Source organism: Oreochromis aureus, linkage group 19, assembly GCF_013358895.1.
Source record: "Oreochromis aureus strain Israel breed Guangdong linkage group 19, ZZ_aureus, whole genome shotgun sequence".
Lineage (NCBI taxonomy): Eukaryota > Metazoa > Chordata > Actinopteri > Cichliformes > Cichlidae > Oreochromis > Oreochromis aureus.
The window spans coordinates 4,716,059-4,740,795 of NC_052960.1; the positions used below are offsets into that span (position 1 = coordinate 4,716,059).

Here is a 24,737-nt window from a genome sequence, read left to right on the forward strand (position 1 = left end):
CAAGCTTACTTTGGAAGTGTTGAGCTCTGACGCTTGCACACATTTCTCCTGTTTTATACAGTGAATCTGTTAGTAAGCAAAGAAATTCTAAAATAACCAAACTTTTGTAGGCCTGTCTATTTTTTTCTTTGCTCTGTTGTCCAGCACTTCATGAGCAAAACACAGGAGATGGCTTCAAATGTGAAAAAAATTCTATTTATAGTTATTATATTGTTACTTTATTTTCTTATGACACACTGAAAAACAAAAGTAAACTAATGTGTAAAAATGTGTTTTTTGACTGGTATCAGAAATGGAAACAAACAGGAGGCAGTTAAGATGAAATGATTTACTGTAATTGGTGGGAAACTAAAAGGCTGCCAGTCATATCAATAACATGAAAACATTTAAAATGACATTTATGCAATGCCCTGTTTTTTTGTTTTTTAAAATGAAACATTAGAACTCAAACATGTTTTCAGACATTTCTCACCCGCTTTCACTCTGATGTTAAGTATATGATAAAGTATTGCAAAGTGGTCCAATAAATTGCCAAATTTACGATTTACTTTTTACTTTGAGGCTTGATTTGTGTTGCTTTCTTCTTTGCCATCATTTTCTCATCGCTCTCACCTACATCCTTCGCTCCACACCTTTTATCGGCTCCACGTGGATGATTTTAGTGTCTCCGTTTTCATCTTTTCAAGCTGCTGAAGGTAAGTGCAGCTCTGGGTGTTTCTGACATTACTGCTCGCCTCGGGCCACCGAGCATGACAATTTATTACTCTGAAATGAACGCTCGTCTATCGAACAGGTTTAAAGCACCGAGTTGAGCAAAAAAGACAATTTTCCATAAAAGCGGTTCGCTTCTCATTTGCTAAGAATGCTCAGTGAAATGAAGTTTATAGCCGGTTTAAACGGCGTCGATCAGCGCGCGCTTACCTAGAGGCAGTTTTAGAAATGATGGAACTTCTCGCAGGTAGCGAACAGTGATGGTGACCTCATCTCCCGCAGTACGCAAGAGGTGAACCTGGCGGGAGCGAGGGAGATTGATACAGATAGCGAGGGAGAGAGATTGCGAGTGATACAGCGAGATAAAACTTAATCTCATATAAATGAAACAAGCCACATTCATGTCAAGCTGTATGCTGCCTGAGCAAATGAAATGGAACGGGAGATGAGTGAGGAATATTAAATCAGAAGTTAAAGCCTGGCTGAAGTGGTTCCACTTGAATCATCAAAAGGCAGATTTCGAAGGCCGGCTTTTCGCTCGTGACAGGCGGCGGCAAAGTGACAGCTGACACCACAAAGTAATTACGCTCTGAATGTCTCATTATCTGATGTGTAAGTGACATATGTCCTCAGAGACGCAGAGTCACAGCAAACATATGTTTAATGCGATGAAATCTGTTTCTTCCATGCATCTGATGGAAAAAAAAAAGAAAAAAGAAAAATTTGAGCAAATGAGACGCATGAACGAAAAGCGCAAGGTCACTTCTGCACGCCCTCGATGCATATCTGCCATCCTCTCCTGCATTACATGCTGGCCCTTGTTACTTGAGCCCAAGCATCTGTCAGCGCCGACAGTGTGACAGGCTGCTATTAAATGTGCTGGATTTTGTTCTGAAGAGAAACTGCTCATTATGTGTTTTGACGCTCTGGAGGTGAATGTAGTGAACAGCTGTATGAGGCTGCACGAGGAAAAAGAGATGACAGACAGGAAGAGCGTGCGCGTGTGTGGGTGAGATGGAGGGATGGTCGCAAACAGCAGAGGGGATATTTAACAAAAGGGAGATGCTGTTAGAGAGGGAAATTGATCAAAATGGAAAGAAAGAAATTGTGAATGTAGAAGAAAGGGGGGGAAACACCACATATTGGCGCCCTCACTTCCTGTGCAGCCTTTGATAATAATCGACTCTTTTTCAGGCTTTTCAATTTGTCACAGTGTAAACGAAAAGAAAAACAGCCTCCTGCCAAGATGACAACTCAGATTGTTGAGGCGCACCTCCCTGTTGATAACCAGTGGGATTTGGTGTTACACCTGGAGGACGGATGGAAGAGTAATGGGCAGATGGAGCAGGGTATTGGCTTTTTGCAAGAGTCAAATACAAAAATACTCACAACTTCCTCGTGAGTACAGTGCTCTACATTAATGCCATTGACCTAAAGAAACAAACAGAGAGATGAAACACAAACATTTTGTTGAACATAAGACAATTTAGGACTTGTATGCTCACTAACAGGGTCAGAGGTGTCACAGGCCTCCATCTCTAGAATATGACTCGCAGGGTGATTTAATCACCTCAGTGAAGTTCTGAACAGGCCTACCAGGTCCAGAATAACCGATCCTGACTAAAGTGATTAATATTTATGTATGAAGATGTCTGATGTATGAAGAACATTTTCATCATCCAAACTAATTATTGTGTTTTGGGATTTTCTTGAGTTATGACCAAAAAATGTTTTGCAAGGCTACGGTGACTTTCAGCTCTCCAAGTCCCCATTCAGGCCAAGTTAACAGAACATAAATTCACCAGCCACTTTGTTAGGTACACCATGTTAGAACCCAATTTTGCCTTCACAGCTACCTGAGGTCTTCATTGCATATGTTCAGCCATGTGCTGCAAGCGTTCCTCAGCGATGTTAGTTCATGTAGATACAACAGCATCAAACAGTTCCTGCAGATTTCTCAGCTCCATATTCATGATGTGTCTCCCGTACCAGCACATCCACAGATGCTCTATTAGATCGAGATCTGGTGACTGGAGTCCATTTGAGTACATTCACTGGCATCAGTCTGAATCGTTCATGCAAGGCAGGATGGATCCATGCTTTCATGTTTTTCCAGAGATCTACTGTCCAGTTTTTGTGAGCCAGTCCAGTGAGGACAGCCAGTGTGGTCTTCTGTTGCTGTAGCCCATCTGCTTCAAGGCTGGAGATGTTGTGCATTAATGTTGAGGTGATCTTCTGCATACCTTGGTTATAACAAGTGCTTGTTTGAGTTACTGTTGCCTTCCTATCAGCTTTAAGCAGTCTTGTCAATCTTCTCTGACATCAACAAGAGATTTTCTCTAACACTCTAATACTCAGAGTCTACATGCCTAAATATAGAGTTGCTGCCAGTTGAACAGGTGTACCTAACAAAGTGGTCAGTGAGTGTATGGTTCACCCCAAAATTTAATGCCTTGAGCTACAGAGGCAAACTAATATGAAGTTAAAATAAGATGCTAAATCATAACAAAGAGAACAAAAGCAGATGGAAATCATCTCCAAGACAGGAAAAAAAGAAAAACACCAATCATATATATTTACTCAGCAGTTTTTTTTTCATTTATTTAGTTTTAAATCTAAGCTAAACTCATTTCACAAATTCTCTCCCATAAAAACAGTCTTCCAGTCTGAGCCTCCCCATGACTCCCAAAGTTAACGCACCAGCCCCTAATTTGCTGCGTCTCTTGCCATCCAGGCAAACCGATGCAATATTCTACAGTGTGACACTTCAAATAAGCCATTGCAAATACATATGAAACAGTGGTGAGAGATGGAAGCAGTGGCAGTTCTATTCATATTATTATTCGTAATCATTTTCAATATGAATGGTAATATTGCTTTGCTGTCCGTTGAACCTACTTGATATTCTAGATAAACAGCAGATCCAATAAAGCTGCCAGACGGATTCAAATTAACTTATTAAAAAGATTAAATGAATAGCATTACTAAACACTAGACACTAATGACTACCACTCTAAGGAGCATCGGCTATTGTTCATTGGTGATTTTTTTTAAAATATAGAAACACATACATTAAGTGATTCCTGTGGCAATGATGTGTTTTTTTTGTTTTAAATCACACGCTGAATGATTCATTTGAAAAACATGATATAGCTCAAGACATTCAGCTACCATTCCTTCAAATTAATAACCGTTAAAATGTGAGGGAAATTGAGATGCAAAGAGCCGCCCCGCTGGGTCGTGACCCCAACCAGCATCCAAGCAAATAAGTCAGAAACTGATACTGACCTGCAACACTGCGTCCCCGACGAACAGCTTCCCCGTCTGATCGGCTGTGGAGCGTCAATCGTCAAGTGTCAGAGGTTAATGAAAACATTACGAAATAATTGCTCATTTCATACATGGTAATGTGGGGGGAATGGCAATCAGTGTCCCCCCCATCCGTCTAATCTCAGACAACATCCTACAGCTCACAGAAAGAACACAGGAAGGCATGAAATTTGAAACTAATCAGGAAATAAACTCATTTGCAGCAGCACAGGAGGAAACAATGAGAGCTGTGTTGTGAAAAGATTCGTAAAGCTGTGTGAAAAGGTCTCTAAACGTCCTCAGGATATCAAGACATGATTTTCTCGCATCAGAAAAAGTATTAGGAAGCGCGTGGGCAAAAAGAAAAATTACCGGGAAATGACTCGCTCACATGATGCTCTAATATGGCTTCACGCAGGGAAACTTGGAGGTCATCAATTCTTAAAATTTAACTGACAGACATGATTAAAGTATTTTCCATCTAGTTAACAGCATGATCATATTACTCTTCCAATCTGGCGATGGTTTACTTCTCCACAGCACTTCATGCTCACTTATCATCAATTAACTGCCCTATTGGACTGATGAGCTGTTGTGAGAGATTACAACAGCTCATCTTTTACTTTGTGCCTCACAGCAGGCGCACATAAATAAAAAATGTTTTCTTTCTGAGAGTTGCTGAGAATTGGATTGAAACGAAAGGAAAAAACCCGTCATGTCAAGTTGCCTTTAACAACCTTTAAAGCAATCAAAGAGCAGATGTTTGCGGTTTTTAGGGGGAGTTTTGTGCAGCTGGGTGCAGTGAACGGGGACAACGGGGTTACCAGCAGAGCTTTCATTTTTCCTGATCACGGGGGGAACGGGGAAAAAAGTCACTGAATACACAGAGAAAAAAAATAATCACGAAAATCCACAGATCCTGACGACAAAAACAAAAATCCAATATTTATTTACATTTACTAATTGCTTACTCGGCACGGGGAGGCGGTAAGCATCGGCAGCTCTGCCTCTCACCTCTTTGTAAATAAAATTTTCAGTCCCATTTCCATTTTCACACCATTATAGCCATCCACAGACAAAAACACATGGAGCAACTGTGACCGTCTCATCTGTGTTTTACTATCGCAGCCCGGCAGGCCAAGGTTCTGGAACATCAGTTAAGAAATAGTTGTGTCCATATCGGCCAGTAATTGAGCTGTTTTTGTTATTTCGCTTACAGACACATGGAGGGTGGTTCGTCTGACATGACAACAGAGGCTACGATAGACTTGTAGATTTGGGAAAAAGTCTCAGGACGCTTTGGAACAGCTTAATGCTCTCCTATCATAGACTGTATATAAACGTTGGATGCAGGGTCCTAATAAAGCAAAGCTGGTTCTGAGGCGCCTCAGATCTGCATGACCTTGGAGGTTGTTTACAAACAGAAGCCAGATTTTAGTCTGTGGGAAAAGACTTCTCAGTGAACATATTCATAATAAGGTCATTATCTCATTAAGTCATCTTCAATACATCACCGCATTCACTTTAAAAGTTATGGTCCCATTTAGAGGAGTTTAGAAAATATAGTGTGATGGGGGCATGGCTGCCTTGTGATTGACAAAGTGCTACTGTATGTGTGTGAAATGCATTTGACCTTTTGTTTTGTCATCTTTTCATTTAAAAAAAAAAAAAAAAAAAAAAAAAAAAAAACAGCCAAAACAACAGCTTGAAGCTTCAAAAACAAGTTATGCATCCATCTTTTATATACAGTCTATGCACCATGTAAAAATTGTGCATACAATTTATTTATATGTCCTGTGCAGTTGTCTCATACATGTTCTGTAACGTTTCCTAAATGTGTTGTAGATGATTTTCTGTGTGTCAGATTTCAAACTGATTATTCGCGTCTGTGTTTAACTTCTCTGACGTTCACATGTGAAAATGACTTTATACGCACTGCAGTGCGTCCTGATAAATTAAAACTCATTACAAACTCATGCTGTGCAGATAATTTTGTAAGAATCAGATTGGGGTATTTTCTGCAACTGTCCTGCCTCACTTGTATCACACAGCAGGAAATAACCCATTTTGGGCACTTTGCACTACGGGAAATATCTACAGTGTGGTTTATGGCTGGGAATTGTCTGAACTGAACAAGCAAAACCCAACATCACACACACTCAGGGATTTGCATTCTTCTCATGCGCCTCTTTTGGTGAATTCCTAAAAACAAAAAAGTTCATTAAAAGCACTGCATGTATAAAAACAGCTCAAGTCACACATTACACGTGTTGGCTAACTTAATTTTAATGGTTAAGCTAGGCTAAACATGACCTTCAGCGTTAACATCAGTCTTCTCTTCCAAGCCTTCTTTTTAATTTATTCATTTATGTATTCTAATGTAACAATGTCTTTTTTAATAAAAGATGCTATCAAACTGAGACTTTTATTTTTAACCACTTTTTTTAATCTTATAGACAAATCTTGTCAATTTAAGAACCAATATAATAATAATTTATTATGTCTGTAATCACTTTGAACCGTGAAACTGAACAGCACACTGAAAACCATTTCCAACGCCACATTAAAGCAGTGAGATGAAATGCTTTCTTACCTACTTGATCTTTAAAAATCTTTGAAATAACCACTGGCACGTTGTGCTCTGCACCTCCCTGAAAAGCAGGAGAGAAAGATGAGGATGTGCATTTCTGAGTATGGGTGGTAAAATTTGCTGCCAAAACAGTTTTCTCAAACAGCCATCTCTGCCACCCAAAGCCTTTCATTTCCACTGTAGTCTCAAAACTTATCTGCTTACTTTGATGCTTAAGCCCAGACCGCCGGTCGCTTGTCTTCGCAGTACAACAGTTCTGTGCTTTAGAAAGTGGGAGTTTCTTATTGGCAAAAGGATATTGTGAACATTGAAAAGTATGCTGGAGTTATGCGGCATGAATTACAAAAAGCGAGCCTGGAGGCCTCGGGTGCACTTACATTTACTTGGGATTCACTTCCACTCGTGCAAACCACATCCAGCTTCTGTATGGTTAATACCTCTTTGGTCAATTTCAGGCAGACATCATAGGTATTGTTGGTCTCCTCATTGTACAGCAAAGCAATTCCAGATTTTGTCTGTTGGAATTGAGAAGAACATTGACATTTTGCCAAGCAGAGCAATTACGTAGACAATGAACATTTTAATCCTCTTTTCTCAACGTGCCATTTGTGCACCCCGTTCTACTGGTCTAGTTTTGGGTTAATTGGTTTTGCCTGACATTGTGAAACCTTAGTGTAAGGATTTCGTTCTTTCAGTTCAGTGTTTCTACCTTACAAAACGAGAGATACACAAAAGTTCAGGCAGTTGTGCCAGAAAGTCTAACTTTGAGGACAGAAATGACAACAGTCAGCCGGATCAAAGAAGCACAGACGTTACAGTTCACGCTTTTTCTGTTTCTTTGTAGATGAAGAACCTTCAAACATCTGAAAACTGAATGCAGTGCAGCTCAAATTTAACGCTTTTCTCTTTCTGTTCAGTATCATTATCTGAAAATATCAACAGAAATCAAAGATGCAGCAATCTCAAATTATTCACCTTTTGATTAAGCAAAAGACTGTCAAACAATACTGTTTGTAACGATATGGCTCTCTGCTCAAATGATGAAATTGAAAAATGCTATCAAACTATGTTTGCATCCCTAAACAGATAAACTGTGTTTAGGCCAAGTTACTAGCAGCCATGAAATTCTAAAAAGATAATTGTTGCCACTTTGGTTTATTGTATGCTAACTACTAAATAATACCTGTATAATTAAGACTAACAAAATACAGAAGAGGAACCTAAATAAGTATTTTTCAAACAAGCTGAGGTTTTGATCCAATAACGGGTCAGTAACTGGAATTTCAGTGTAAAATGTTTGGAGTAATAAACAGTTGGAAAAATTTTGCCACTATAAGAAATTGTAACTGTAAAATTCATCAGCTCACTCTCTGGGTTTCACAAAAGCCATGTCTACTTCTGCACCAATCTTTCACCATTCACTCAAAAATTCAGGGAGTCTGTTGATTTCCATCAAATGCATTTAAGGTCAAAACTGGTCATGGCACAAACAGAAAAACCAAACAACAGGCAGGTATTGACATTTTAATGTAGAATAAAGTGTCGCTTAACAAATACAGAAATACTAAACAGATTGTTACTATGAGGAAATTCAAAGTATGTGAGCACGCAGCCATGCAACGTCTTCTGCATGTATACAAAGTAGCATTTTTAAATGGAAACAACACTGTTACACTAGTTACATTTATGTGCATTTAAATTCCGTTTCAGTTGTTGCATGGTGAACTTATCATGTCGGCCCGTTACAGTGACCTTTCTTACCTGATTTATTGACCCTGTGATACAAATTGTTACATTCCCCACATGAGCCTATTGGTACGGAAAGTAACAGAATACTAGATGGAGAAACTTGAGGAGGCTGTTTGGGTCATGTGGAAATTATTTACTGGCACAATGTCAAAAACTGCATAAATTGGCTTCTGGGAGAGCCAAAGACAACACAACAGCAACCCCAACACAAAACACCTAACTAACTTTAAACTTTGTCTAAAAAAAAGTTACAGTCCTGTGCTTCAACTCCCTAACAAACCAGTGGAACGAGAGAAAAAGATGACCACAGGAAACCTGTTGGGAAATGTAACACAAGACAATGACACAAAGGGAAAAAATAAATTAACAAGCACAAAGAAGCAACATAAGAATCTTACGCTAAAAAAACATTAACAGACTACCAGTACCCTGCTCTGAGAGAATCTGGTGCTTCGGCAACCAAAATGACCAAAGGCCTTGAAGGCATTGACCCTGGAGGGCACCCACTGGCTACAAGACTATGATATGATAGGTGGAAACATCGGGAGCCAATGGGAGGGATCAACGTCATCAGGCCTTTCATTTTGGAACCGTTTTCCAACCATGGGTAGATATTGAGAATCCATCACCAGCTGGGTTACTCAGCTTCAAAATGTTTGCTGGGCAAGCATTCAGAAAATATAGAAACAACATTTTGTGGCAGTAGATGGTGTAATTTCAGTTTTGAACCACAATCAAAGCCTAACAAAAAGCATCCATCCACACGCAGTTACTGAGATTAATGGAAGACAGTGTTTCCGCGCGGTAACATGTTTGCATGGAGATGCCAGAGTTCAGCTGGAAGCAATTTGGTGTCTGTGCATTTAAACTAAAGTTAATAATAATAACTAAGCTTAGCTTCACATACATTGAAGCTTCAACCGCATTTTATAAACCCATAGAAATAGCTCCATCAGCCCATATACAAGTCAGTTCTGAAAACGGTAAACTAGGGAATTGCTTTGGGTCTAACACCATAAATGTTCGAATAAAGTGCACATTACCTGCAGCGACCGTCATTACTTTTCAAATAAGTTCAGCTACTCTGCATCTTTCAGTGACACTGAGGGAATTCTTGGATACACTTTTGAATAAGTTTTACTAGCAGGCTCGACATAAAATGAAGCTGAATGCAGGAAAACTCTTATTCCAAACACATTCTAAGTATTAGGATGGGCAGCCAGTCGTGGTGTAAGAATTAACCCAGCATGTTTTTCATATTTGGAGAAACAAGAAAATTCAAGCAAATGCCCCAGAGAAGAGCCCGGAGAGCACTGCGTTCTGATGAAAGCTCCACCAGTCTATATCGTTTTTAAAATGGTACCACAGAGGGCTGAAATACATTGTTCCTGTAGGTCTAGTCATAACACTTCATAATCTGTGATGCAAGACATCATAAAGACAAACAATTATGCCCCCTCTAAACCTCCTCCCCGCTCATGTTGGTTGTTTGAAAAGGCTGAATTGATGGAGTGAGTTACGTTATTTCCCAAAGCTTCATCACAATTCAGCCAAGAGAGTCAATAAGATTGATGGATGATCTGGCATATAAACAAATGAAAAAACAATAGTCTACATTTGATGGAAAAACAATTGCCTGTTAGTTGAAGTGACGTGACTGTGAACTAAAGGGTTTTATACACACAGCAGACTAAACGCAGTAACACAAACTACTACAGCGAGTCTCCGATCAAAAACGACGCATTTAAGGCTTCACAAAACCAGAAATGTTTCACATTTCTGCCGCATCTCATTCATCGTGTCCGGCCTCTTTCATTTGACACTCAAGGAAACCAGAGGCTAAAACCTTTTTGTTTAAGTGGTATCAATTGGCTCCCACGTCAATGATGATTATAAGCAGAGCACTGGGAAAAGTGCCTTTAAATCAGCACCATATCATTTTTATGTCCTTTTTGACTTTGATCCATTAAAAAGTGAGAGACACAAATTAAATTCAAAATAGACACAGTGCTGCTGGACTGTTTTGCTGTGATGCCCAAATTCCTGTAGAGCAGCAGAAGATTCACCTTTTCATAGATGATGCGCTCTTAAGTGATCAGAGTGGGAAAAGGTCACAATCACTATGTGAGTGGGGTCAACCAATTCTCTGCTGAGAGACTTGAGAATGAAGGTCGAGCTCAGTTGCCACTAAGGAAGACGGAATATAAATGAAGGCTTTGTGGAAATATACGGCCACTGCAGCAGGAGAGCAGCGGCTACATTCAAAGGACAAAAACAGTCTAAACGTTTAAAGCCGAACGCAGCAGAAGAAGTCGGCGTCGCTGCTGAAATGACAAAGGAAACCAGCTTCACCTCTTGCTTCTTTCTACTCTGTCACTGCCCACCCTCTCAGCCGGCTCCCTTTGTGCAGCCCTTATTGTTTCTTGTTGAATGACAGCACTGTAAAACTCTAAATAATAACACTGTATAATAAACTGACAGAAAAAATGCATTTGGTCTTGTCAAGTGCAAATCACACATGACATTCAAACATAAACAATTTCAACTCCATAAACTTTACATAATTGTTGTGAGGGCGCTGAGTCTAGTAGGAACAAAGACGTTTAATATCGTTTTTATTTTGCTGCTGACATTACAGAAGTGATGAAAAACTAGTTATTTTGCACTTTAATATAGCAAAACACAAACTGTTAAATCAAAAGATTTACAAGTTTCCAAAATGAAAATCCAAACTTTAAATGGGGCCATAGCCACTCTTCACTTTGAATGGCAGCTGTGTGCTGCTGAGCAGACCCAAGCTACACTACAGAAGCAAGTTAAAGGATCAACTTCATGCTAATATGATGCAAGCAATAGCCAGACAAGAACAATAACCATGAGCAACCCGGAGCCTGTGCGTGTCACAGTTTCCACACACAGAAGGTGATTTGTCTTTATAATATCCTGCATAAATTTGGAAGCATCGACGATCAAGTGTAGGCAGATGCCCCTCGCAGAGATGTGCAAAAGGAACTCTCAGTGCAATCACAATAAATGTCGAGACATCCACACAGGCGCTAAGAAAATAAGTAGAGTTCACAAATTAGAGATCATTTAGGTGAGTACAACTCATAAAAGGCACGCATGCATGCCACTCAAATAAAGAAGGTCGCAGCTGAGCTCGCTTTAGTGGAAAACAAGAACGCACAGATTGTGAAGTTTCAATAAATACAAACTTGGCCTTTAGCCAATGAAAATACTGTTTTTTTCCCACCTACTGGTTTATTTTGTTTCTGAAACAAAGAAATCTCCTGTTTTTAAGTCTGTCAGCTCTTCATCAAACTATCTTTGAACATAACAGATTACATCAGACCGTGCCGTTGCTAAATGTCATATCAGTCAGCAAGGATGAAATCTGCTGATGGGGATGTTCAGCTGATATATCAGTGCGTCGGTTTTACAAACAGAATGCAGCATAGTGTGTAATTGTGTGGAAACTTCAGGGACAGTAAATAAAGGAGTTTAAAGCTGAACACATGCAGCTGTGTGTACAAGGTTCACAACACATTCATGTGACAAATACCAATTTTCTTTTACAAATCTTTCTATGCACAATTTAAGAAACGGTGGCCATGGAGAGCTTCTGCTGCTTCAGCTGTAGATACAGGACTGAAACACCTCAGGTATCAGGAAACAGCTGCCAAATCAATGTACACTAATCACCATCTCAACATTATGTGTTAATGCACTGCAGCGCTTCTCAGAAGTGCTGAAATTGAATTTTTTAGCTGAGGCTTAATTATCTTTTTATCACTCCAACCTGTTTACCAAATTAAAATCATCATGAAGAAGGAATTTAAATGGCACTGGTGATCTGCAGAGGTAGTAAATGTATCATCTGACATCTTCAGCACTAATAATTTGCACTGTGCAGTTTTCTTGCAGTGTACCATTGAAAGTTGAAATCCATTCTGACGGCTGACACAACCTAGACCCGCTGGTTTTATTTGCTCAGCGAGTGTTGACCGCTCAGAAAAAAGGAGCTATGCAAGCAACAGTCCATTTAGAACAGACAAAAAGGCTTCCAATGCTAATGGCCACAAGATAAAAGAAGGGTCCTTTTACATTATGCTAACTGATGCTTACTCATTGCTAATGTGTGTGCCCACTCAAGGTTGGGAATGAGTATCTGCCCCAAGTGGAGGAGTTCAAGAATGTCAGGGTCTTGTTTACGAAAGGAGGAGGATGAGGGAGATTGACAGATCAGTGAAGCATCTGCAGTAACGGACGCTGTGCCAGTCTGTCACGTCCAAGAGAGCTGAGTATAAAAGCTAAACTGTTGGTTTACTGGTTGAGACCGCAGACGCAAGCAGCAGAAATTAGCTTTCTTCGTAGGGTGGCTGAGCTCTCCCTTAAAAATAAAATGGGGGGAGCATCACCTAGGTGAGGTGTTTGGGGCCAGCTGGGAGGAGACCAGCAGGTATTGTAACAACCCTTTTGGGTTATAGCACCACTAGGGGGGGTTGCCCTACTATTGTAGTAGTTGTGGGAGTCTCCTAGTGGGTGTGTGTTGTTAGCGGCATCCATTTTCATGCTGCTCATGTTCCTTCTCTCAAAAAACCTTACTGTTGTGACCAACTGGCGACGGCGACTACCGATCCCCGCACATGTATGTACGGACAGAGTAGAGCCGTGGAGACCTGGCTTGTATGGTCTTATGTTGCTGACGGCAAATAAAGGTCTGTTATTGGATTTAACCGACTGGCTTCGGGTATTTCAGCTAACCTCCACACCACATGCCCGCTGGACCTGCTAGCCGCTCCCGCCTCGCCAGACTGCTGTTACAGTATGTCAAGCTCCTTTTACATTATGGGGCCACATACAACCTATTTTAAACTGAGGTGAGCCAGACCAGTGAAACTTCCATTTCTGTCGATTTAAAGAAACTTAACTACACATTTAATCAGTGAGACATTTAAAACGGTTTAATGTCCCAGTTTTCGTACATGATGACGAAATGCTGTTGTAGTAAATGAAACGCATCTGTCAGGATGACTCTTTGAACTTAAATTGTAAGAAATAAATGTGCAAAATTACAGAAGCAGCTCTGGCATGTCATTGCAACAATGTTAATTCACAAAAAACACTTTTTCTCTTACTCTGTAATCACTGTAAAAAATACAGATTTCTACATCAGATGTTGAAAAACAGGAACTTTTCCAGCATTTAACTTTTTAACTATCACAACTTGGTTAGTATAGTACAACTGGCCATGTGAGAGGTCTTTATCAGTAGGAAAAGCTCTCTCTCACAGGTCTGGGTGTCTCTGCTCAGATGGCTGTACCTATGACCAGGTCTGGGTCGTAGGTACAACCGAAATTCACCATCAATGACGAGCTTCCAGTTTCTTAAATTAATCCATAGACCTGGAGAGATCCTGCAGACCTGATAAAGTAACGCCTTAAACCTGTGTTGCTTTTAATGACAAGGAGGTGACGACAACTCCAATTGCACTCACAGCCAATGAATCCATTGGCTCAGTTGCTAGTTTGAGTTCATAACAAATAGAACTTAATTTAGTAAATTATGTTAATTATTGGATTGAGAAAGGAAGATAATCCCGAGTATGCTGGCACTGCTATGGAAAAGTCGTCAGGAATTAAAGCGCAGACACCATTTCCACAAACATACTGGTGGAAAGTAAGATGCACAAAGGTTGAGCTGTCGTTACAAGTGGCATTTTCATATCCTCACCGAGTCACGTTGCTGTAAATAGTAAAGATCTAGCAAATATGCCGGGGTGATGCTCTTAAGCCTCGGCATGTAATGATCCGTGGTTGTATGCTAAAATAACTTGTGGGTATTGCTAAATGAGGTACTTAACTGGATTGACAGGCTCATCTTAATAGTGAATTATCCCTTTAAAAGCACAAAAAACACAATCCATTACCTTTGGTTGACTTTTTAAGTCTAGCAGTGGATGTTGTGGATTCCTATGGTGAACATGGATTAACTGCATATTAAAGTATTTAGCAATGGGCACCTTTTTCCCTAGGATGTAGGTAAACGTGTGGGAAATAGGAACTGTGTGAAGGCATTTGGGACCATTAAAGTGCAGCTCAGACCATCACTATTTAGACCATTATAATGCGCCAAACCACTGAATCTGAATTTTAAAAGTATGTGTCATATGAAGATTGCAGAGATTTGCCTAAGCCCTGCCATAAAATCATAAAGGTATCATGCAGTCTGTTATGGTTATTGCGGTACTGTTTTGCCACCTTATCTCAATTGTGTAGCTTGAAAATGATAGAGCATAAAAAGAAAACAGCCCTGTGGGACACCTGTACACAAAACAATCTTGTAAGACACCGCAAGCTCGTTGCATATTCTCTTTAGGCAGTCTGTCAGAAAGTCTTTAATCTGGAGAAAGAAAACTACTTTCAACATTCATATCACACAGGCTTTGCAAAACCGCATTTCTTTGCAGTATATTCAAAGCTGAATTGAGTTAAAATCTTGTGACAGCATATCATATTCATCATGCTGACTGTGGTCAAATTGTGTCCTCTTTCCCCTTTGAAATAAAAACTGTGAGAGTGAAGCAGACATCTAATACAATCCAGTACAACAGCCCTGCAATGAACCTGTGCTTGTGAAGCAAAATAAGCAGGTTTATTTTATTTCTTCCTTTTTGGTATTTTAGAGACATTGTTGGGGAGGCCTGGCAAATATATTTTCTTTTAAAAAGCTGAAAGAAAGCAACTTCAGACTATTATTTACAGCAACCCAGTGTTAACAATGTAGACAAATTAGATTAAAAGCACATATCAGAAGATGTTCACATTAAGCCTTCACTGGTTCAGTGGGTTGTTGATTTCAACGCCTAACTCGCCTCTTTACTGGATTATCTCAAGGTTGAGAGACATTTTATTGAATCTGAATCCACTTAACAATGAGAAACTGAGATACTTGTTTGTGGTTCTTAAATAACAAAAAAGCTATGCAAGTGTTTTTTTTGTTTGTTTGTTTGTTTTTTACTTCAGCATGATGATCATTCAATATTTGAAAGGATAATTAACGCATCATTCCTGTTTTTGCAATTGTATTTTATTTGGCCAGCTGACTTTGAAGTACACTGAAACTGTGAGTTCAGTCAGTTCAGGCAGGCAGTGTTCGTCACAGCTCTATCACCAACGCTGCATTCATGTTGCATTTACTTTGATTACGACATCCAAGCTGTGATAATGACTGGGGGACTCTGAAAGCTATGAAGCTGAACAAATATAAAACAAAGGATTTCTTAAGATTCATGGCAAAACTCTTCATAAAGTAACTACTTAAAGTTATTCGATTCCAGTGAAAGACGATGGCTATCAATAGTGTTTCCCCCGTTATCTCGTATAATATCTGTTAAGGTGGACGTTTTTCATATTCCTGATTCCCTCCAACATTCTTCAAGGTTATTTTTTTCAACTCTGGCACTGTTGCCATTTCCTAGTTTTAATGATCAAGTGGCAAAGTAAATTAAAAATAACAGAGCTGGAAATGGTCCAGAGGTAACCTTGGAAGCAAGATTGGCCAAATTTAAGTGAGGTACACCTTTATACATGAGTGCATAAGTGTATTCCCTGACCCACTGGCAAGAAGTCACTGTAGATTTGTTCACTTGAGTCCCATTCACTGGTCACTGGTTATGAGGGAAAATATGTATTCCGATCGGTTTGGCCAATGGTTGCTGGCAGTCACTAATGTGAAACTGGGCACAAAGACGTATGTTGTACTGCACCTAAGCCTGATTGTGTTTGCTTTGATAGCTAGCAGGTTGCTACAGTTGTCAGTAGTTTATATAGAAAACACCAACTTGTCTGCAAACACTTGCAAACTACTCGCCAAGCAGTTGTGAAACTGTCAAACGTAGATCATAAACAGAAACCATTTGCCTTTTGCATTCAAATGTCACAGCTTTTACTTTGAAGGCAAAAGTTCTCCATTTCTGGGCCCGTATCCCTAAAGATTCTGAGAATCCTCTCAGAGAGCTCCTAACTTAACCTCAAAATTCCTTGCCAGGAGTTTTAGCTTAGAAGTGATTCCAGAACATTTTCAGTGAACTCTGAGCAAGGAATGGATGGAAAATCCTATCTTAGTGAGGAGGTGTGGTTGACCCCGTTGCTAGGTATGAGTCATCATTTCAAAAGCCGTGATTGGTTGATCCTACAAGTTTGATGGAAATGAGCTTTTGGTGAGAATGAGCAAAGGATGTACCCTCAAATCAATAAACATAATTATACACTCTAATCTTATGCTGACTGTAATTGTAAATAATATTTCACATTCAAGAAAATATCTGGAAAATGAATAGTAAGCTGTAGGGGTTATAGCCTAACATTAGAATCTAAAATATGTGAAAACTTAAACTAATTACACCCTGTTCAAATAATGATTCGTGTCTTATTTGCTCATATCAATATCCTAGCTGGCATATTTTGTACTTTCACTCCCATATGGACCCCATTGAAAACAAGATGGCCTATCTCAAGGGGCTGTCCCTAATGAAGAAGAAATCACGTTACAAGTCCCAGTGTGGTCTTAACGAGGGTAACACGGCTCAGCTTTTATCAATGTCTGTGATTGCTGGCTGGTCTATTTGTAAAGGCTTGTTAACAAATATCCTACAAACACAGAAAATGGAGAAAAAAAGGACTCGCAAGCCGAACTGGACTGAGGAGCAAGGTTTGTTGCTGGCCCAGTTGGTGAACGAACATAAAGGTATCTCTCCTGCCTCTTCTGTTGGAAATTTTGTGCAGCTGCTTAGGGGAACTCCTAAGCCACTAAAAGTCCTCTTCCCTGCTCTTAGCAGATCTCGCCTTAGGAGCCCTTTTAAGCGCTAGGAATCTTGAGGAATAGCTTTTATATTAACTGGGATTGTCGTGTCACTTTTAGGGGAAATTCTAAGAAAACGTCACGGCTCTGAGAATTTTCTTAGAATTTGGCCGCTAGGAGCCACTTTTTGCACAAAGATTCTTTAGGGATAGGGGCCCTGGTTTGTGTCACACTTTTTCCAAGCACTACAGAGCGGAGAGTACATAGCAAGTGTTTGCAAACAAGTCAGTGTCTTCCATTCAAACTACAGGATATCAATCTGCTACAGTAACAACCGAAGCAATCACAAGGTGATTTACAAAGAGGTAATGCTTTGTCTCTGACGATATTTTCCACCCTGTTGTATGTCAAACAATGGCATCATTCACTTTCACTGGTATTCCCTTCAAAAGTCTGACCAGGTCCAAGTTGATGTAGCTACAGCTACAGATTTTTAAAAGCCAGTTTTAGTCTAATTGTCATCACCAAAAGTGAACAATAAAATCTTCTAAAAGGACAAATTAGATAAATTTACAGAAGCGCCATGCTGTATTTGATTTGTAAGGCCACCATATTCTCAGTAGTACTGAATGAATGAGTAAAATTGGGCAAAAAAATCAAAGTTAAACTTTTATAAAGTTGTCTGCGTAGAAATGAAAGAACGAATTTGCCAGAGGGTGAACATGTATTATCGATTAGTTTAGATGGGGGGTATCTTCACACACAGAAGATGAGATAAATCTGAGATCACAGCATCAGCCAGATACATTGCATAAGATCTCAGTTGTCTACAATTCATTTGAAGACAGTGATATTAATTATGAATAACATTTTCAAAGAACAGCTCAAATGTATTACTACATGGGGGCAAGAAATATATATAGGTTTAGTTTTAAAAATCAACACAACCAACTTGCTTTTTAGAGATTTTACCCAACAGAGGTCCTTAAGCGTTTTGTTGATAGTTTTTTTTCTTTTTTCCTCAGGTAAAACGAGGTGAAACAGGAAAAAAAATCTCAGCAGGGCTGTCGAAGGAGTGAAAGAACAGAAGTTGTGTTTCACAGAAGGTCGAGGATGAGCTTTAGTCAACGTACTAAGTACGTTGACTAAAGTACTTGGTTCATTCTCTCGGGGGTAAATAAATCGGAGAGCAATATGACATTGGTCATTAAACAGATTGGTCACACTGGTCAGGAGGAGTGCTGATGAACTCATCACATCAGTGATGCACTTGAAGAGAGGCAGAGTTCACATTTGATTCATTTTGATTTGATGACTATAACTGTATCACTTAAGACCAGGCAGATACGGGAAATAAAACTGACTTTAATATCTTTGGCTGAAAATGTCAAAGCTCTTTGTGACACACAGAGCCCTAAAACTTAAAGTATTTTCTCTTTAACATTAATGATTACCAACAATCTGAATTAGATCACTACTTCTATGAGCCCTGCACTGTTGTCAGCTTCAGGATTTATTTATTAAGCCTTTAAACCATTAAAAACTCCAATTAGGAGTGAATGACTTAATCAAGTGTGAATGTCCTTGAAACATTCACAAACAAATGCCCAAGAGGGAAGCTATAGCCTTGAAGTTTACTGCGGCATTTTACAGCATTTTAACTGTAACTTTATTTTTCTTATAAATTATAAATTTCTTCTGCTTATCCAATCTTATTCAATCTGGGGTGCTGTTGTTGATTTGGCCCACCAACACTGTAGGTGGTTAGCAACACCTAGAGCTTGACACTAATGCAGTTTGATATAATTTAAACCATTTTCAGAAAGCAAAAAACAATATTAAGTATTATAGTTATGGACCAAGGTCTCCCTAGAGGCTAGTCTAGAATACCTCAAAATACCCAGACATACTTTTCCGCTTTAAAAGTTTAGTGTCTGCAGCAGAAGATTTGCAACTGCTGAATACAGCATCAACATCTTAAATCAGGTTTTGTGCACTAAACCACTAAACTACACGTTTACAATTGGCCACAGTGCTGGTGAGACTTATTTTGAATCATTTCAGGAACAAATCAATGCATGGCCCATTGAAAATCTCACAGCCAATACAACAGCACTTAGTTCAATGAAGAGTGTGGAGCTTTTGCTGGAACCACTGTGGAACAACACATCCTAGTCTGGTAGATGTTTTAAACTAGTAGATTGCACAATGTAATTCATAACGCGCACAGCTCGCTACACATCTGGGAATATCTGTGGAATATGCTCCTTAAAGAAAAGCACACTGCTGCTCTGCCAGACCAAATGCACAACAGTTGTTTTACAAAAAGATAAAACTGTGAAACAGGGTTCAAGAAAAATACCACAATTTTTGGAAGAAACAGCACCTCTAAATTGTGTGAGACAGAGGCTGCAAACTGTCTAAACCATTATCTCAACTGTTTATGGTGTTTGTACCAGGGTATCACAGTATAGGCTCCACTGGGAGTGGGTAAAGTACACTTTTCAGACTTGAAGTGAACCAGAGTGAGATCGTACTTGGCTTGGCACAACTGAAGTGAAAGCAGACAATGCATAAAAGTAACCGTATGCTCAGTGGATCACTAGCACCAGGATGCCTTTTTTCTAGCAAAAAATTGCTGCTATCGAGCGTTTCTGTAAGTGGCACATTCCCTGTTCACTGGAAACGAAATATTATCGTCATCCTATGAGTGTGCTGAGATTTAGGCCGTTGTATTTCTACCCCTGTGGAGCTATAGTATTTCAATTACAAATAAAACATAAAGCTTTTTACTGAGTCCTGCGCCAGTGCCTAATCTTTAGGCCAGTCTTGTAAACTAGTGTTGGGGTTCAGCTTTTTGTTGAATCCAAATCCTTTCAAATCCCTTATCAAAGGTAATTAGGATTTTTTTCCCCCATTCACAGGTAACTATAGTTATAAATAACTGAACCTCAAAGATTCAATTTAGATCTGTAATCAGCTTTTGTTGCCTGAGAATGCAAAAACAGTTTTTAGCTGCAGCCTAATTAATGTTCACAACCTGCAGCTCCATAAATGAGCACAGGGCTTAAAATATTTCAATTCATCAAACACATTTAATCAACATTTCATATCTGTGAAAAACACCAAGTACTTACTCCGAATATTGAAGATCAAAAGTTTTAAAAACTTAAAAATCTGCCATGTCGTAAAAGCTATTTCTCATCTATTCATTAAAATTATTTTGGTTTTGTTTATCCACAAAATGTTACAGCTTTCAGTTTTATTGACAAATTAGCTTGTCCAAGCTACATGTCAGATTGCACTGGAAAGCCCTTCGTTCCATATCTTTCTAACACTGGACAGCAAGTTTTTGTTTCAACCATTGGGTATAAGCTTCCAAAAAGCCAAACCCACTTTACAGCCAGATGTTGAGGAACAAGGAATCTTTCTAGCTCCATCAAGCCATTTTCTAGTTTTCATATTCAGGGGAAAGGAAAGGTGGGGAACATCCCGTACACTATTCGAGAGGTTGTTAGTCGATTTCAAGCCAACAGGAAGCTAAAGTACCTCAAGAAAACCCACATAGGCCCATGGGAGGAAAAAAAAACATCAATACACACACTCCAGCTGCCCGGCAGGTTCAAGCACACAAACATCAGTATGCAAGCATGCTCACATGGCAAAGGCAGCACATTGATGTTCAGCAGATAATATTCAGCAACACAAACTAAGTCTCAGCCAGATGGTAATTTAATTTTTGCAATAACTGATTCATGAACAGAACCAAATTTGACCAGATGGTTAAGTCTTTATAAAAAATAAAAATTCTCAAGTGAATATGTGAACCAAATTTAAACTATAAAAAAAGTGTAGAAAATAACCGGAGGATTGAATCCTAATGACTGGCACAAGGAAATTCTAACCCTGGACGACAGGAATGCCTCCGACAAGTCAACCGACATGAGTTTTGAGACATTTAATATTAACATGAACACGCAGAACCACAATGTTTGAGGAAGTTGAGCTTTGTCTCAAACATTTGTTTAAAGTTATTTTTCATTTTATCCTTCTGCTCATTTTCCCTGATTATATAAAGTTGGTTTATCCAGATGTTTTTTTTCCCCAGCAACGGTTTCTTATCAGGGTTCTGAGGCCAGTGAGATATAAAATCTCTCCAGTGACTTGTGGGTCTCTCAGTTGGGAATGCCCCAAAGACGTGAAGAGAAGATGCACGGGAAGCATCTTGATTAGACTGTCCACCGCTGTCTCCTTTGGACATGAAGGAGCAACAGTTAAGCCCAAATCTCATAAGGAAAAAACTCTTTTCAGCTGCTGTATTTGCAATCTGATTCTTTCATCATTACCACGTGTGAGGAGGGGGAATTAAATCAACTAGCAAACGAAAACATTCACCTTCGGCTCGGTTGGTCTGGTACAATGCAGCAGTAATGCAACAACAGTAATTTCTTGTTCCACTTAAGCTGCACCATTTCAATCACTTGTGAACAAGATCCTGAAATACTTAAATTCCCTTGCTTGGGGCAGCATCTTTTCCTCCAACCCAGAGGGAGCAATCCACCTTTTTCTGGCAGAAAACTGAAGCGTTAGCGTTGGTGTTGCTGACTTTCATCTTGGCTGCTTCACAGCTCGAGTATATGCCGGATGAAGTCAACAGAATCGCTTGAAAAAGTAAGAGTGCAATTCTGGATGTTTATTATTAAAGATTACAAAAAGATGATATTACCCAAAACCCTCTTTTAAGATTTCAAGTAGACAATTGTTCTTTTAGTTTTGGCTATGTGCCAGACCAATCAAAGCTGAAGTCTGTACAGAGCGTGGATTCCCTGCATGTATTAATAATAAAACGGGCAGTTCTGCTATCTCCAAGCTTCCTTTCTGATGTGGAGATGGCATTTGAGTTTACTTTAGCTGTGGCGGAAGCAGAACTTTCCAGACACTGATAACCTTGAAAAGCACCACAACTGTCAAACACACACACACACGCACAGCTGATCCAAACACAGCCAGCAGCCAGAGTTCAACACACACACTCTCCAGATGCCCTTTTTTGTGTAGATCAGTCATATAATGCCTGGAACAGTCCTCCAGACCTGTACGTACAGTGCAAAATGTGGTGAAATATTTTTGAGTTAATCCACTCACAGCACTCCCCGGTGAATCATACTTTAGTTCCATCAGTTCCGTTTACCATTAACACACCCTCATCATGGACTCTATACATTTTCAGCCATGACTCATGCGTTTTGATTACCCGAGCTGACACCAGTCCTAATTCTCTCTCTGGCTACGAGCCGATAAAACTATATCTGAACCTAGAGGTTGTTACTGTTGTTAGCATATGAAATATTTACTTGGCTGAAAAATCTAATTAAAAGCTACGTTATGCATGAAAGTTACCACAACACCCACATCACAGCAGTTCACATCATTTAACTGTAAGCAGCATGAAGAAAAACCAACAAGTCACAGTCAACTTAACAACTATTAGAAATATCTGGATACACGCAGCCTCGGCGGCTCGTCCAAAAACAAGAATATCTTTTTTAAACAGAAATGACTGAGCTGTGTGTGTGACGAGAACCCATGATGTTGACAAGTGTCACAATTACTGCTATTGTCAAGGCGAGCACTTTCATCTGGATCCTTTAAAAGATCTTCACATTTAAAAATCAGACAGATTTAGAACAGAAGATGAAAAGCAAAACTCTGCTCTCTATTCAGCCCGTCCCCCTTTTTTTGAGGTCAATTAAAACTACCCTGGGGTTGTGTCAGCGGGGAAACGGCTATGGCTGTACAACTTCAGTCACACAAGAACGTGGAACTCTTTTAAAAAAGCATGTTAATTTTAAAATCCGAGCAGAGCTGCAAGTTGCTGTTATTTATAACCAAGAGGCGAAGTCGATGGATAGAATTTTAGAATAGAATATTCTCATTTATTTGCAAACGACATGCCACAGAGGAATCTGGCTCCGCTGCAAAAGAGCAAGCGCGCATTTTAACTGGGATGGTATTTTTGCTCACACTTAAGATTTTTGTAAATGATGCCAAAAACTGTGGCAGAGTTACTTCTTGTTTTCAAATACCAGCATGCAATTTCCCTGGCAACTTTGTAGTTTTTAAAAAAAGGAAAAAAAAAACAGATTAAAAATTTTAATGTGTATTTTTTCCCCCCAAAAAATCCATTAAACACAGCCCAGAGATACAGCTGTACTGATGAGCATAATCCATCATTTTAAATGAGACAACTTTGGTAATTTCTCCTAACATGGCTTTAAACGCTGCTAATTACCACATTACTGGAACTATTTTCACTTCTTTCAATCAAGACGCAGTCTTACATAACGGTGAAACACTATGTTACTGCAAAACAAACACTCCGTAAATACCTCAGCACTGATTGTGTCCCTTTTTAGAGCACTATATGGCAAAGTCATTCAGTTCATTCAGTTTACGGTGATAAATTAGATTCATATTCTCATGTCTGAACATGTTTTGAATGCATCTTTGATCACAGCAGGAGGTGATGATTCAGAGATGTTGGCTAAACCACAGTAAGTGCTTCTTCGGTGTGATTTTTCTTCAGCTGAACACTGTTTACTTCAAGGGTTACAGTTAAAGCAAGGACGAGAAATGGTTTTTTTATATTTACTGTATAAGTATTTGAAAATATACCCAAAAAAATCCATCTTTTTCTGTGTAACATTGATGAGGTGAATTCCCAAGTTTGGGACTCACAACCCAAAGCTGTGATGCCAAGGCTGAGAGAAGCCTAATAACAAAATGGCAATGAACATTTCAGAGATCTCCACCAACAACAAGCAGCAACCTCCGGGGCTGAAAAATGAAGCCAACACCAGAGCGCCAGAAACTGCAGTTCCCTGAGTGGCCACTTAAGACTCGCTCCAAAGTGAATCAATCATGAGAGTATCGTGGTAAGCAGCCCAACTTTGCAGCAGAAATTAACGTGGTTAACGGACTGGTTTTGGTCTCTACAGCAAATGACCCCCCTCATAACAACTGGAAGAGTGGCTGAAATCCCCCCCTCTCCATCTCCACATGCCACTAACTGTCAGCTCAGCTTCACCTCCACTAATTCAACTCATTGAACCAGACCTCTCGATTGTAATTATGTAATCATGGCTGGCTGTAAAAGGGAATCAGTCCCTATAGACTCTGAAGTTAAAATGCCCAACTTTACAGCATTAAAAAGCATGTTTACAGCCTGGTGCGAGGAATTATCTTGAGCTCTGGAGAGTCCCAAATTGGCTTGTAGTGCCACGTTTATTTAGAGCATGTTTTAAGTACAACTTTGTTAAGTAGTACCTTACTCAAAACCACAGAATGAAGTGCAAACTGTGCGTCACATTGTCACGAGAATGTGCATGTATTAATTTGGTCATTTAAAAAATGTATAAAATGGTTTTATGCGCGAGTCTAATCTGCTAAGTCACTTTTACTCCGGTGGAACTGCAGCTACTGGAACACAGGACAGACAAGAATACCATTTCAATCAATCAAATTGATTTCATTTGGATCGGTGTCAAACTGAAGTGATTTCCACGTCTTCTTTATT

At 39.5% G+C, this 24,737-nt stretch overlaps 1 protein-coding gene across 1 annotated transcript in view; it reads right to left on the minus strand.

The window, feature by feature from the left end:
* sntg2 (syntrophin, gamma 2) overlaps positions 1-24,737 on the minus strand; it is a 99,797-nt gene that overhangs the window by 66,401 nt on the left and 8,659 nt on the right. The window contains exons 2-7 of the mRNA XM_031732027.2: positions 6,988-7,125; positions 6,815-6,871; positions 6,614-6,671; positions 4,000-4,043; positions 2,101-2,142; positions 922-1,009 (exon numbers count right to left, since the gene is read on the minus strand). Of these exons, the coding sequence (XP_031587887.1) occupies positions 922-1,009; positions 2,101-2,142; positions 4,000-4,043; positions 6,614-6,671; positions 6,815-6,871; positions 6,988-7,125 (427 nt within the window). The remainder of the gene's footprint in view (positions 1-921; positions 1,010-2,100; positions 2,143-3,999; positions 4,044-6,613; positions 6,672-6,814; positions 6,872-6,987; positions 7,126-24,737) is intronic.